Source organism: Lepisma saccharinum, chromosome 26 (genome assembly GCF_977018435.1).
Source record: "Lepisma saccharinum chromosome 26, izLepSacc3.1, whole genome shotgun sequence".
Lineage (NCBI taxonomy): Eukaryota > Metazoa > Arthropoda > Insecta > Zygentoma > Lepismatidae > Lepisma > Lepisma saccharinum.
This window is the reverse complement of record NC_139254.1, coordinates 25,403,952-25,417,485: the sequence shown is the minus strand read 5'-3', so window position 1 is coordinate 25,417,485 and position 13,534 is coordinate 25,403,952. Positions and strand designations below refer to the sequence as shown.

General features: G+C 38.1%; 1 protein-coding gene across 1 annotated transcript in view; it reads right to left on the bottom strand.

Annotated features, from left to right (window-relative positions):
* Nucleotides 1–13,534, bottom strand: part of LOC145979749 (GILT-like protein 1) — a 35,703-nt gene that overhangs the window by 9,940 nt on the left and 12,229 nt on the right. The window contains exons 3-4 of the mRNA XM_083112734.1: nucleotides 10,194–10,367; nucleotides 2,137–2,283 (exon numbers count right to left, since the gene is read on the bottom strand). Coding sequence (XP_082968860.1) covers nucleotides 2,137–2,283; nucleotides 10,194–10,367 — 321 coding nt within the window. The remainder of the gene's footprint in view (nucleotides 1–2,136; nucleotides 2,284–10,193; nucleotides 10,368–13,534) is intronic.

Sequence of the window (13,534 nt, the reverse complement as noted above, 5' to 3'; positions counted from 1 at the left end):
AACCGTCAAACAGATATCTTTAGATACAATCAGTGATCAGAACGCTACATTTTATAAGTAGCTTCGCTACAACTACAGCTACTCTTCCAAAATGTAGCTTCGCTACAGCTACAACTACATTTACCAAAAAGTAGCTTGCTACGCTACTCCTGTTCGCTACTTGCTACTTCGCTACTTTTGCGTTACTTCTGTATTAAAAACTTAAAACAACTATATGGCTATTCAAAAGAAGCCCTAGTATGATAGTTGTACGTACTGAAAAATAGATTCTGTTATTTATTACTATTATTCCCTTCATTCTATAATTTTTATAGCAGTGTTACTTCAGTTACATATTTTTAATAAAGTGTATGAGAATAAAGTACCTTTGTAAGTGGCATATCAATTCAAAAAACTAGGTCTTACACGAATCCGTGATGTTCTTATTGTCATATCAAAAATATTTATGTGACATACTTCCTTTTAAAATTAATTGGAAGAATATCGCAAGTATCGAAATTAACTATAACGTGTTGCGCAAAATGGGAATAAGATAAGAATGTGATATTTAGCCATTTAATCTTCTTGACTTAAACAGAATGTTATTTCGGGGATGGCGGATATTTTCTTGAACCTTGAGGATAGCTGGGGAATGCTTCTAATGGTATAAATGAGAAACAGGTGGAGCAATTTCTTTACGTAAGTTTTTCCATTGAAAATGCTTCCCCGACGACACAGTGAGAATTGTAATTGTCACCTTGTATTCAAAGGGCCCCAGGTGCGATACCCAGCGGAGGGTACATGGTGGTTCGTATCAGTCTCGATCAGCTGATCTGTGCATAAAGTGGACTCAAAACAAATAGTAGGAAAGACGCCTAGTTGGGAGGATGGGAAATTCCTGCTCCTCCATTCCCCACTCTGCTCATCATTCATCATTCTTCCTCATTCTTACAATTAGTCAAAAGTGGCACAAAACGGCCATAGATAAGAAGATAACTAAATAAACAATGCAACCTCATTGCCATGATTAGAAAAAGTTACAGAAAAGGGACGCAAAAGTAGGAAAAACCCATAAATTTGAAAACTGTATTAACAAAGAAAATTGTCATTTCTGCAGGAAAGTCAATAACTTATACGTTCTTTTTACGATATGATAAAATATATTGAGTAAACTGATGTGTATATCCGAGTGTTCTAAAAATACTGTTATTTTAAAATTTGCGAACAAATATTATGACCAGAATAATTGTAATTCCACAAACACTATCGCTGTTGTAACAATAATTTCTTGCCGGTGTGATCCTATACACTGACAATGATCAATGCTGTTAACGTACTGAACCATTGATTGCTGGCACTATTGCTTTGTCAGATTAGTTGGAAATTGATCCCTCGTTTTTGCACTGTAAGTTGAGTTTTACACAGTAAATATCGATATTTTGCTGTCTGTTACGTCATAGATATCCACAGGATTTGTTCCAGGGGTGGCGCAAACGGGGCATTTTTTCCTGGCGGTGTAGCAAATGAGGCATGATTCTCCCCAAAATAGCGATGCAGATAAAATAAATGGCTATTAGCCAGAATATATTCATGTATGCCAGTTACTTATCTGGATATTAGAATTATTCAGATGCTAATGAAATAAATTACGCAGATATCTATAATCTGCGTTATAAAGATATTTATAATCTAGATTATCTGTATTTGCATGTAATGGACTTTGTCTTTTTGAGTCTCTTGCAAAAGTAAGCAATATTATAGTTTATTTTTGACGCCGTTGCCACTTTCCAAAATTACCTCAAAATGCTCAGGAAAAATGTAGCTGTAGCGAAAATTTCGCTACAACTACAGGAATTTTGTAGCTTCGCTACAACTACAATCTTCAAAATGTAGCACCGCTACAGCTACCGCTACAAATTTTGTAGCTAGTTACAGTAGCAACGCTACAAGTAGCACGCTACTTCCGACCTCTGGATACAATGTGTACATTTGCAGTAAAAATTTCAATGGTATTTCCTTACTCTTGTGTCCATGATACTTGCTACATTACTGGCTAACACAGAGTATGCAATTATTATTACAGTTAAGCATAGTACAGCATGTTATATCATGCAGAGTTGGGTCACACCATGTAATTTAATATTGATAATTACTTACCCCATTTAACAATACTGTTGGTATAAAGGTTACATGCGGTCGGAGAGAATGTGTGTCATCACCATACTTCTTCAGTAAGGTGCTACCTTCTGGGCCATATGCACATTTATCTATTGGTTCCCATTTTACCTTGTAACTCTGAGAACACTGAAAATGTAAAACAATGTATTTTATTCATGATTGGGAAAAGAGAGACGCGGTAGTATATAAATACGGAGAAACTAGTACTCACTTTTATCCGCGAAGCTGTTTTTTTCTGCTTTTTCGATTAATTTCAGTGGCCACTGCCACCATCCTCGTTGGAACTTGCTGCGCTGTTGCTTGGCGTGCGTCTTTTGTTCGTAGTTCTCTGGCTGCCGTTAGGTGCGCTGCTAGGTGCGCTGTGCGTCTTGGTGCGTCGTCTGCTATTTCCGGGCGATAACTGCTGCAGTAGTGGAATCCAAGTATGGTGCGCTTGCCCGCTATCGATGTTTAGTTCGTGCGGGAAGTGCATTATGGCGTGCGTTTCCTTGATTTTGGTGTCTATGAGCGTGTGGGCAGTGTGTTTGACTCGAACCTTTTGAATTTTATGGCTATTGTATTTGATATGTCTAGCAAGACCAGTAGTGGGTTGGGCTTTTTTCGCATCTGCTAGGTGTTGTTGGATTCTTTCATTGACAGATCTGATGGACCTGCCGATGTAATGAGCCTTGCATTCACACTCTGCATCATATACACCTGGGTTGTCAAGGGGGGAGAGGAAGTACCGTTTGTGCTTGTTCAGTTTATCAGTTATTTTGGAGTTGGGTTTGTGCGCTACTTTGATGCCAAATGGGAGAAGGGCTTTGGCTATGCGGTTGGAAGTGGTGGGATGGTAGGGGAAGGCAAACCATTTATATTGGTCGCTGGGGGTTGGTTGTGGCTGGGTTGCTTGTGGATGGGTTGATTGTGGTAGGTTAGGGTGTCTGACCTGTATTTCTGCCTTACTGCACCAAGTGGAAAGTTGTGATTCAGTGTAGCCATGTTTCAGGGCTATTTCTGTGATGGTGGCTATCTCCTCTCGTAGATCCTCTTCTTTGCCACAGTAGGAGAAGGCTCTTCGATAAAAGTTTAGCCACACATTGGCTTTTTGCTTAGGGGGATGGCTAGAGAGAGCATGTATGTACTGGTTGCCTGCATCCGGTTTTCTGTAGACGGTGGTTGTGAATTTGTTAAGTGCACGGCTGATGGTGATGTCCAGGAAGTTGATTTTACCAAGTTTTTCATGTTCTACGGTGAAGTTGAGCCTGGGGTGGATGCTATTTAGTTTGTTCACTAGGAGGTTGAGTTCTTCTGCCTTTTTGTATACAACTATTGTGTCGTCCGCGTACCTTCCATATCGGATGTGTTGTAGTTCTGGAGTATGGAGTATCTCTTTTTCAGCCAGGTGCATGACGATGTTGGCTAAAGGAGCTGATAGCGGGTTGCCCATCGCAAGGCCCTCGGATTGGTTGTAGAACTTATCTTCAAACTGAAAGTAATTGTGTTTTAGACAAACTTCCCAATAGTCCTGGGTTATCTCTTGTACCTCTAGGGCCGGGATTCTGTTGGTTGTCAGCCATCTTTCCACCGAACGCAGTGCTAGGTCTATGGGGATTGAACTGTACATATCTACTATATCAATGCTGGCTAATTTTGCACTGTCAGCTTGCACTATTGAAGTTACCAGATTTTTAGCATCGGCACTGTTGCGGAACACGTATGTAAGTTTTGTGTTGAAATGAGATATTTTGTTTTTTAGCCAGTTTGTTAGGTGAACTGTGGGGTAATTGAAGCCAGCTATTATAAGTCGCATGGGGATTCCAGGTTTATGAGTTTTAGGAATGCCATAGGCAATGGCAGGTGAAGGGTGGGGGATTGAGGAGGAATTTGTGGTCTTGTTGGTGCAGTAAGGCAGAAATACAGGTCAGACACCTAACCTACCACAATCAACCCATCCACAAGCAACCCAGCCACAACCAACCCCCAGCGACCAATATAAATGGTTTGCCTTCCCCTACCATCCCACCACTTCCAACCGCATAGCCAAAGCCCTTCTCCCATTTGGCATCAAAGTAGCGCACAAACCCAACTCCAAAATAACTGATAAACTGAACAAGCACAAACGGTACTTCCTCTCCCCCCTTGACAACCCAGGTGTATATGATGCAGAGTGTGAATGCAAGGCTCATTACATCGGCAGGTCCATCAGATCTGTCAATGAAAGAATCCAACAACACCTAGCAGATGCGAAAAAAGCCCAACCCACTACTGGTCTTGCTAGACATATCAAATACAATAGCCATAAAATTCAAAAGGTTCGAGTCAAACACACTGCCCACACGCTCATAGACACCAAAATCAGAAACGCACGCCATAATGCACTCCCGCTACGAACTAAACATCGATAGCGGGCAAGCGCACCATACTTGGATTCCACTACTGCAGCAGTTATCGCCCGGAAATAGCAGACGACGCACCAAGATGCACAGCGCACCTAGCAGCGCACCTAACGGCAGCCAGAGAACTACGAACAAAAGACGCACGCCAAGCAACAGCGCAGCAAGTTCCAACGAGGATGGTGGCAGTGGCCACTGAAATTAATCGAAAAAAGCAGAAAAAAAACAGCTTCGCGGATAAAAGTGAGTACTAGTTTCTCCGTATTTAATGTATTTTAGTTACATCACATATTATGCACAAACATTATAAAGAATAAATAATATAAATTATTAGTTTCCTTTTAAATATTCTTACTTATATATTTATCCTTTTCTTAATTCTTTTTCTTTATTTTGTTTGTAGATGTAAAATCTACATTAGGATTGATTGATTGATTTGCGTTATTTTACTTCACTTTTTGTGCCACTTTTTGGCTAATTTCCGAAGGTGGGGATGAATGATGATGTGATGAAATTAATGAATGGACACACTCATAAACATCCATGTCCCAGGCCGGGATTCGAACCTGGGACCCCCGGCATCATAGTGTGATGGGCTAACATTCTGCCACAGGGGCCGGCTCTACATTAGGAAAAGCCAAACATGTTCATATCCGGATCTGGTGAGAACCAGGTACCTGATATTTCAGGATCCAAACTGGGCCATCCCTGTTGAAATTGGACTTATAAATTTGTTGTCAAACAATAAAAGCTTGGAAATTAAATTTGTGAGTACATTATTACTGTATTATTATTATTATTTTAAATTTTAGCATTGCTTTTCTGCCACTTTTGGCTAATCACGATGATAAGGATGGGTTAAATCAAGATTTCAATAAATAATTTATAGAATAATGTACATAAGGATTTTGTAGATATCAGAATCACTTTGATGAAAGTATATCAATCTCGTAATCATTTAATGGTGTTTATTAAGCTCTAAGAAAGGAAACAAAATGCATGTACTGATGGTGCGAAGCTTATACAAAAGGAAATGTAATATGTTAACTGAAAACACACATAACATGGCAGCTGATATTTTGCAAACTATCATTCAAGAAATTGCCAAAATTCAGCTACAAAAACTATAAAAATATTATAAGTTACAATTACAGAGTATATTCAAAATGTTTTATTTTAATTGGAAGAAAAGTTACTAAAATTATTATAGTTTCAGTAACACACTCAACAAACATTTCCTTAGTATTTCATATACGCAGTATGAGAAACAGAAATGTTTATTTACATATATTTTGTCTTACGTTAATGAAACTGTACAAATATTTTACACAGCTGTTTACTACAAAAAGCCTTTCCATAAAAAACATGTATCTAAGCCAAGCGTCAGGTTAACCTTGCAGCAGGTTTTCGCATATGTAGATCCAAACGTGCACGCAAGAATATAGTCCCACTGAGACGGGTTCTATTCCGACACAACTGCATACTTGCAAGAAAACAGTTATTTAATTTGTAAAATACAGACAAAATAATACATCCATTAGCAGGTGTGGACTTGATCGGTTGCAATCACTGTGCAGACGAACTTGGATCCGCAGATTTGCCAACTGGAGTTTGTATTGAGATGAGGAATCCCTGAAGCCCAAGTGCGAGTCGAGCAAGACTGAATACGTTGCAGAGCATGTGGAATCCGTGATACCAGTGTTGCACATCCCACTATTTTAACCCTATGTTATTGTGATTAATAATCGTGCTATACAGCGGCGAGAATGGCTGAATCAAGCAAGGTCTCCTGTTCAGCGAGTGTTATTGTGGGCTTCATCCGAAGGGAAAAGCTCTTCAAATCAAGCAAGTTGTTTAAAATGCATAATCCTCCTTACGGAAACAAGATCAAAGTAAAACAGGGCGTGAGGTGATTTGCCGTCAATGGGCGCACGAACTGTATCCCGGGTGTTGAATGATTTGCGGTTTGAGTTTAGGAAGAGGAAATGATTGTTTGTTGTTTGACTACAAAAGAATGTCCCCGGTATTAAAAGATATCCCGTGAGAAGAAACATGTTTATTATTTGGAGCAGACGTGCTTTAACTCTGGGAGGGGCGTGGGCATTATATTGATTTTTATATATATATATATATATATATATATATATATATATATATATATATATATATATATATATATATATATATATATCACCATGCAAGACCACCGCCAGGGCTGAAGAAACCGACCAGAAAGGGAGAGGGGAAGGGGGAGGCTTATTGTTTCACCCACTGACGGTAATGACGTCTTTGTTGAAGGCACATATATTTACTGTTCCGTGCAAGGAAAGGGATGGATGATTAGCAAGAAATGGACAGACCAAGATTTGAATCCTGGTTTAGTGAAGTGATTCATAAATTGTAACCAGAATAATAGCAGTAGACAATGCACCTGATTGTATATATCCACAATAACAAATCATACTTTTTTTTTTTTGCTGGTATAACTTGAAGTGTGTCTTGCAGTAACAAAGGTTTTCATAAACGTATTTTTTTATAAACCAAAAACAATAATTTGTCATTAAATTCAAGAGGGCCTGTCGTTGTTTACTTATATCTTTGTTTATTTTTATTTTTGCGTGCTCGAAATATACACACATGCTCATGGGCGTCCGGAAGGGGGGGCAAGGGGGCCATTCCCTCCCTGGAAAATGAAAGTCAACCAAAAATTATGTATTTCACACATATAATTTCATTTTAGCCACAATAATATGTGTTAATTATTGCATTAACACAATAAATTCAAATTTAAGCAATGTTATTAGGGAACTACACTCTTTTGGGGGAAATGTGACTTGTTTGCCCCCCTGGGAAAAATACTCTCATGTTTCGAAGATATTTCGCATTTATATTAAGTAATGACACATTTTTTTAAATAATTTATGCGCCGAAAGTACTTCTAAAATGTTATGTTTCAGGAGACAAAAAGAAACACAAATATATTCCGCTTGACATGCATGCGGGTTTTGATGTGTTGTGTGGTTGGCAATACTGTGGATTTTCTCAGTGTCTGCGATGTAAGCAGCTCGGCGGTTGAGGCAAGACTGGCACGGAAGATTCTGTGCTCAGTTCCCGCGCAGATTGATACATAAAACCTGCTGCAAACTTAGCCTGACATGCCAAAAACCATACACGCAATTGTGAGCATGGTTCTTAAAAAAAATTAAAAAATCAATGTAAATTTAAAAAATCCGATTTAAATTTTAAAAAAATCATCAAAAATTATTTTTTAAAATAAAAATCATGATATTTATCCACTCTGCTTTACATTGCTCTTTTGCCACCTTCGGCTAATCACCATGATAAGATGACTGATTACATGTAAATGATCAACTTTGCAAAGGAACACTTCACTCATCTTTATGTCAGCACTTGAACCCTTTGAAGCTTTGGTGACAAGATAAGTAATTTAGAATCTATAATATCTCTAAAAAAGATAAATTATATAATATATTAGTCGAGTTTGGAATACCTAAGAAGCTTGTTAATATGATAAAGGTATGCACCAGTGAAACAGAAAGTAAAATTCGTGTGGGTATTAATGTGTCTGACATATTTACAATTCATGATGGGTTAAAACAAGGAGATGCATTATCTCCATTCCTCTTTAATTTTGCCTTAGAATATGCTGGTAGGAAGGTAAAAGAAACTAAAGAAGGACTAAAATTAAATGGTATGACTCAGTTGTTAGCATATGCAGATGATGTAGGGGAGGATATAAATACAATTAAGAATAATGCTAAAATATTTTTCAAAACTGCTAAAGAGATAGGTTTGGAAATTAACAAAGAGAAAACTAAATATATGCTTACAGGCCAAAACCAAGTGTTAGGTAATAATCAAAATCTAATTATTGATAACAACTCGTTTGAACCAGTTTCCAAATTCAAATACTTAGGAGTAATATTAACAAATGAAAATTATATTAAAGAGGAAATAAAATGCAGGCTTAATTCAGGAAATGCATGTTACTTTTCTCTTCATAAACTTTTGTCTTCTTGTTTAATATCTAAGAAACTAAAAGATAAAATATACAAAACAGTAATTTTGCCTGTATTATTATATGGATGTGAAACTTGGTCCCTTACATTGAAAGAGGAACATAAATTGAGAGTATTTGAAAATAAGATCCTTAGGAGAATATTTGGACCTAAAAGGATGAGGAGACAGGTGAGTGGAAAAGATAACATAATTAAGAACTACATAATTTGTATTCATGTCCAGATATTATTAGAATGATAAATCAAGAAGACTTAGGTGGGCAGGCCATGTGGCACGAATGAGAGAGGAAAGAGGAGTTAACAGGATTCTTGTTGGGAAACCTGATGGTAAGAGACCTGTAGGAAGGCCAAGACGAAGATGGAGGGATAACGTTGAAATGTACCTAAAGGAAATCGTTAGGGATGGAAAAGAGTATATAGATCTTGCTCAGGATAGGGACAGATGGAAGGACCGTGTTGCTGCAGCCATGAACCTTCGGGTTTAAGAAGGCTAGAGAGTTAGTTAGTAGTTTGTTAGATATCTCTAAAAATGAAAAACATGAGAAAATTCAGTCGAACCAATCCTCATATTTTTAATTAGTCGAAAACATATTGATATACATAATCCTCCAGCACCACTGGGTTTGACAAGAAGTTTGTGACATGTTATCTGCTGTGTACCTTAACATATAAAAGAATTTGTTCTCGCTCCCTGACTCATATGCACAGCCCAAAAACCTGGACCAAGAAACTTAAAATTGTAGGAAAGGGTATTCGTGCTACAACATAAAGCACCCACTAAGAAGGGACTTTCCAAAATTGAACTCCTATGGGGAAAAAAAATGTGTTCAACTTTTTCTATATCCCCAACACCTGGGCCTACATACCTGAAAGTTCAGGGTGCATCTCTCTCTTACAGGGTTCCTAACGTGAACTTGAAATATATTTCCCTGAGATTTCCTTGAGTTTTCCAGAATCTTCAATTTTATTTCCAGAATAGTCAATACACAGTGCAGTATTGTAATTATTTTCACAATAGCCTACATTTCCCCTCATACCCATAACATCACCACTTCGTTGTTATTATTATTATTATTATTAGAGATCAGTTGGACTAGCTGATTGACTTAAAATTCTTGGGTGCTTCGGCCTTTGTGGCCATTTTGCATCCTTCTAAGTCTACGGGGAAAATTCCCTAATCTAAAAACCCTGCACAAACAGGCAGTTTCCTCAAATTTTCTACACCAGTCTCTTATTGTTATGTCCGTTGGAGGTCTTTGTTCAAAAACCACATTGCCTTCGTTTTAACAAATTGCAGGACACAAAAATTTCTCTTCTATCATCTGAAAATGCCATGTTTGCACACTATTGCCTCCCAGTGGAGAAACTGGCAACTAAGACACGGCATCTGCCAAGAAACAAACTTGTACATTTCACCTACCCATTGGCATGCTTTAATATCTTGTATGTGGGTTTGCTTTGCTACTGAATGGCCATATTACAAAATTCCGAAGGGATTTAAGAAGCACAGTATTTAGTAATTAACATAAAAGGATGCTCTCTCTACTCCAGCTTGTAAAACCAGAATTTTCAAACACACATCCAAACTCTTCCAATTCTTTATGAAAGGAAGAAAACTTACCTGCATTCCAATTTCTTTAGGCTTAAAATTATCTCTGATCATACACGTAACATAATCCAACAGTACAGATGGTGAAGTTATATACTGTATAGCACAAGCGTGGATTTTATTGGCTTCACATTCCACAGGACCATGCTGACAGTTGAACGCATAATCAGATCCAACCTCATAGGTCTAAATGAAAGAAAAAATACAGTAAGAACATTATTCTTGCAAAAAAATCCTTAACACTGTATGAATCTATCAGAATTTCCCACCCTCATAAATAACGGCTGAATCGGACGAGGCTAGTTGTGCTGCTTGGACTTAAACCTGTCTCACTTGCTAGATTTCATCTCACATGGTAGCTGTTCGTAGCCTTTTGTTTCCACAAGGCATTGCACAGAGTAGACAAGATAAAAAGGTGGATGAGCGATTTGAGGAAGAAAGAATAGCAATTTACCTTAGAGTTCCCAAAATTAAAGTTTTAAGAAAATGAAAAACAGGGGCTTGAAATTGACACAAAAGAATAAAAGACAATCAAGGTGTACTCAACATGCTTCTTAAAAGACTTGGATATGTATTCATACATGAGATTTGCAGAATTCATTCATAGAAACAAAATTTAAAACACATTTAATACACTGGTAATAATAAAGATTTCCATTATCAACTAATCACATCTGTCATGTACAGTCACGGACACTTCTGGGTTGTATGAATCCCATTGAAAGTATATGAGATTGTTACAACCCACAAAGTGTCAGTGACTGTACATACAAATCTCATTGATATTGATAACTTCCTAAATAATAACAAACATGAATGCACATCAATTCTACTACTTCTTCCTTATCTAACAAACAAAAAAAATTGCACAACCAACACTAAAAAACAGACAAAAACCGATTTTCCTTGCCAAACTCTCAAATTATCTTCACGTGACCAAATATTCGCTCTGATTGGTTGTTACCACATGATCAAACAGAGAAACACGCTGCAATTACAACACGGTCTAGCTGCCAAAACAGGCTGGCAGTTATAATTCCTAGCCTGGTAGTCTCCGGTGCCAACAAAGGGATTCCAATAGTTCATGTGAGATTCAGCTTTTAGAATGAAAATGCCAATTGTATATATGAAATAGAAAATACAACTTACATTGCAGTTGAATAAAATTATGTACAAGGAGATCCATGTCCAACATTGGATCACTCTAAGCTGCATGGTGCAATGGCCCTTTGGAAGTCAAGGCCTACGAAGCAGCTATCATTGGGTGACGCATGGTTAGCATGTCAGGTCCCATAACTGCTATCTAGCTTTCCAGGCAGAAGTCCACTACTATTGCTTCCAACTAGTTCTGCAATTCTCCTCATAATGCTGGGTCAACACTAAAATTTTGGAGCTGGGACCAGGAATTGAACCTGGGACTGCTTGCAGAAAATGTGAGAGCTATGCGGGAGGCTGAATGTACCAAGACTGTGCAGTAACCCTTATACGTCGAGGCCCGTTTTACGCAATAAGGCTCTAACGCGAGTGTTTTTTCAGAGGAAAGTCTAAAATTGCAAAAGCTTTTAAATAAAAAATTATATCTCTGTTACTAGAAATGCCAGACTTTCAGTACAGACTAGGTTACAAGCCATTGGTCGAAAAATCCAATTCTCATTTATCAAGACGAAGACGAAAGTAAGTTGTTTTTTTTTCTCTTCCAAATCGGAACTTCGTCAGGCCCATAAGTAGGTAATGCCGGGATGTGAGTGTTTAAAACAGTTCTGTACATTGCCTGATAGGTGTTCCATTCCTGTGGCAAGAATTGCACACTTGCTGCTGATACTTCCGGAGAACAAAAAGTAAATAATAATGTAAAAGCCGTACTTTCCTTCCAGTTGGAACACCCTTTCCCCCAAATGTAACCAGAGTTAAATTAAACTACTAATCGGATGCCTCGAGGCTTGTGTAGCACTCAAAACATGTATTCCAGAAGATTACCTGATATACAGTATGTTCCAAAAGTCGAGTTGAATTGAGTTGTTGTTTTGAGTCCACTTTATGCACAGATAAGCTAATCGTGACTCGACGTACAGTTTAAAAAGGGATCTGAACCACTATGTGCCTCCACCAGGTACGAAACTTCTTAATTACAAGGAGATGATGTTACCACTATGTCACCAGGGAGGTCTGTTACGTCATCATCATCTTTCACCATTTTGAGTCAGCATAGAAGTCAAACCTCTTTGTTTTCTTCTGGTCTTCCACCACTCCTCTCTTTTCACAATATTCCAATCCTGCCAGCTTCTTCTAACATTCTCAACTATCTACTCTTTCCACAGACATCTTGGTCTCCCCCTTGGCCTTATTCCCACTCCTTGTGCATTGTAAGCTCTTACTGGCAGTCTTTATGCACCCATCCTATTCATGTGTCCAAACCATCTAATCTGTGCTTGATCTATTCTGTCCTGAAGCTTTACCACCCACTTTGTCTGTTGGATCTCCTAAAATTTCATCTCCACTGCCTGCATATTTCTTTTGTCCCTCTCTGTCATTGTCCAAGTCTCTGATCCATACATAATTATTGGCACATAGTATGCATTGTATATTTCTTTCTTGTATTTCATATGTACATCCCTGTTCCATATTAATCTTCGAATGTGACAGAATCCACCACCCATTTGTCCTCTTCTGTTTACCTCCTCATCTATTCTTCCACTTCTCTCAATTATGCTTCCTAGATATTTGAAACTCTCCACTACCCTCAACTCTTCCATGTCCATCTTTATCCTTGGTTCATTTTTGGCTCTGTATTTTGTTGTTATTAGCACCTCACTCTTTTCTGCACTGAATTTCATTCCTGCTCTTTTAATTTACTAATTCCAACTATCAAGCTGTCTCTATACTTCTTCTTCCCTGTTTCCCCACATTCTGCATATCTGTTACAAAAGTCAAGGGTTAAAGAGTGGTAGTCCTCTTCACAATTGCATTTATTTTCTGCAAGCATGGTGGTACAGCTAGTAATGTCAATAGTATGGGATACCCATGGTGTAGGTGATAGGTGGAATTTTTCCAAACACTGTCCCTAAATAAAGTGGCTCTGAGACACACACAACCTCTTAGGGAAACCCTCCATGGGCAAAGGCTACCAGGCAATACAATGCCTCTCTCTTGTTATACAGGGTGAATATAAAGTCACTATACATTTCTGCATGAACAGGATTTATTGCACAAAATACAATATGTACTGAAACATACATCACAGTAGGACTTAAAATCAGTATAACTCAATGTGACTGTCCCTCAAGCCTAGGTACAAATGCCAGTGATCCTCCACAGCACGAAACACCTTCTCCAACATAGCTGGTGTAATCTAA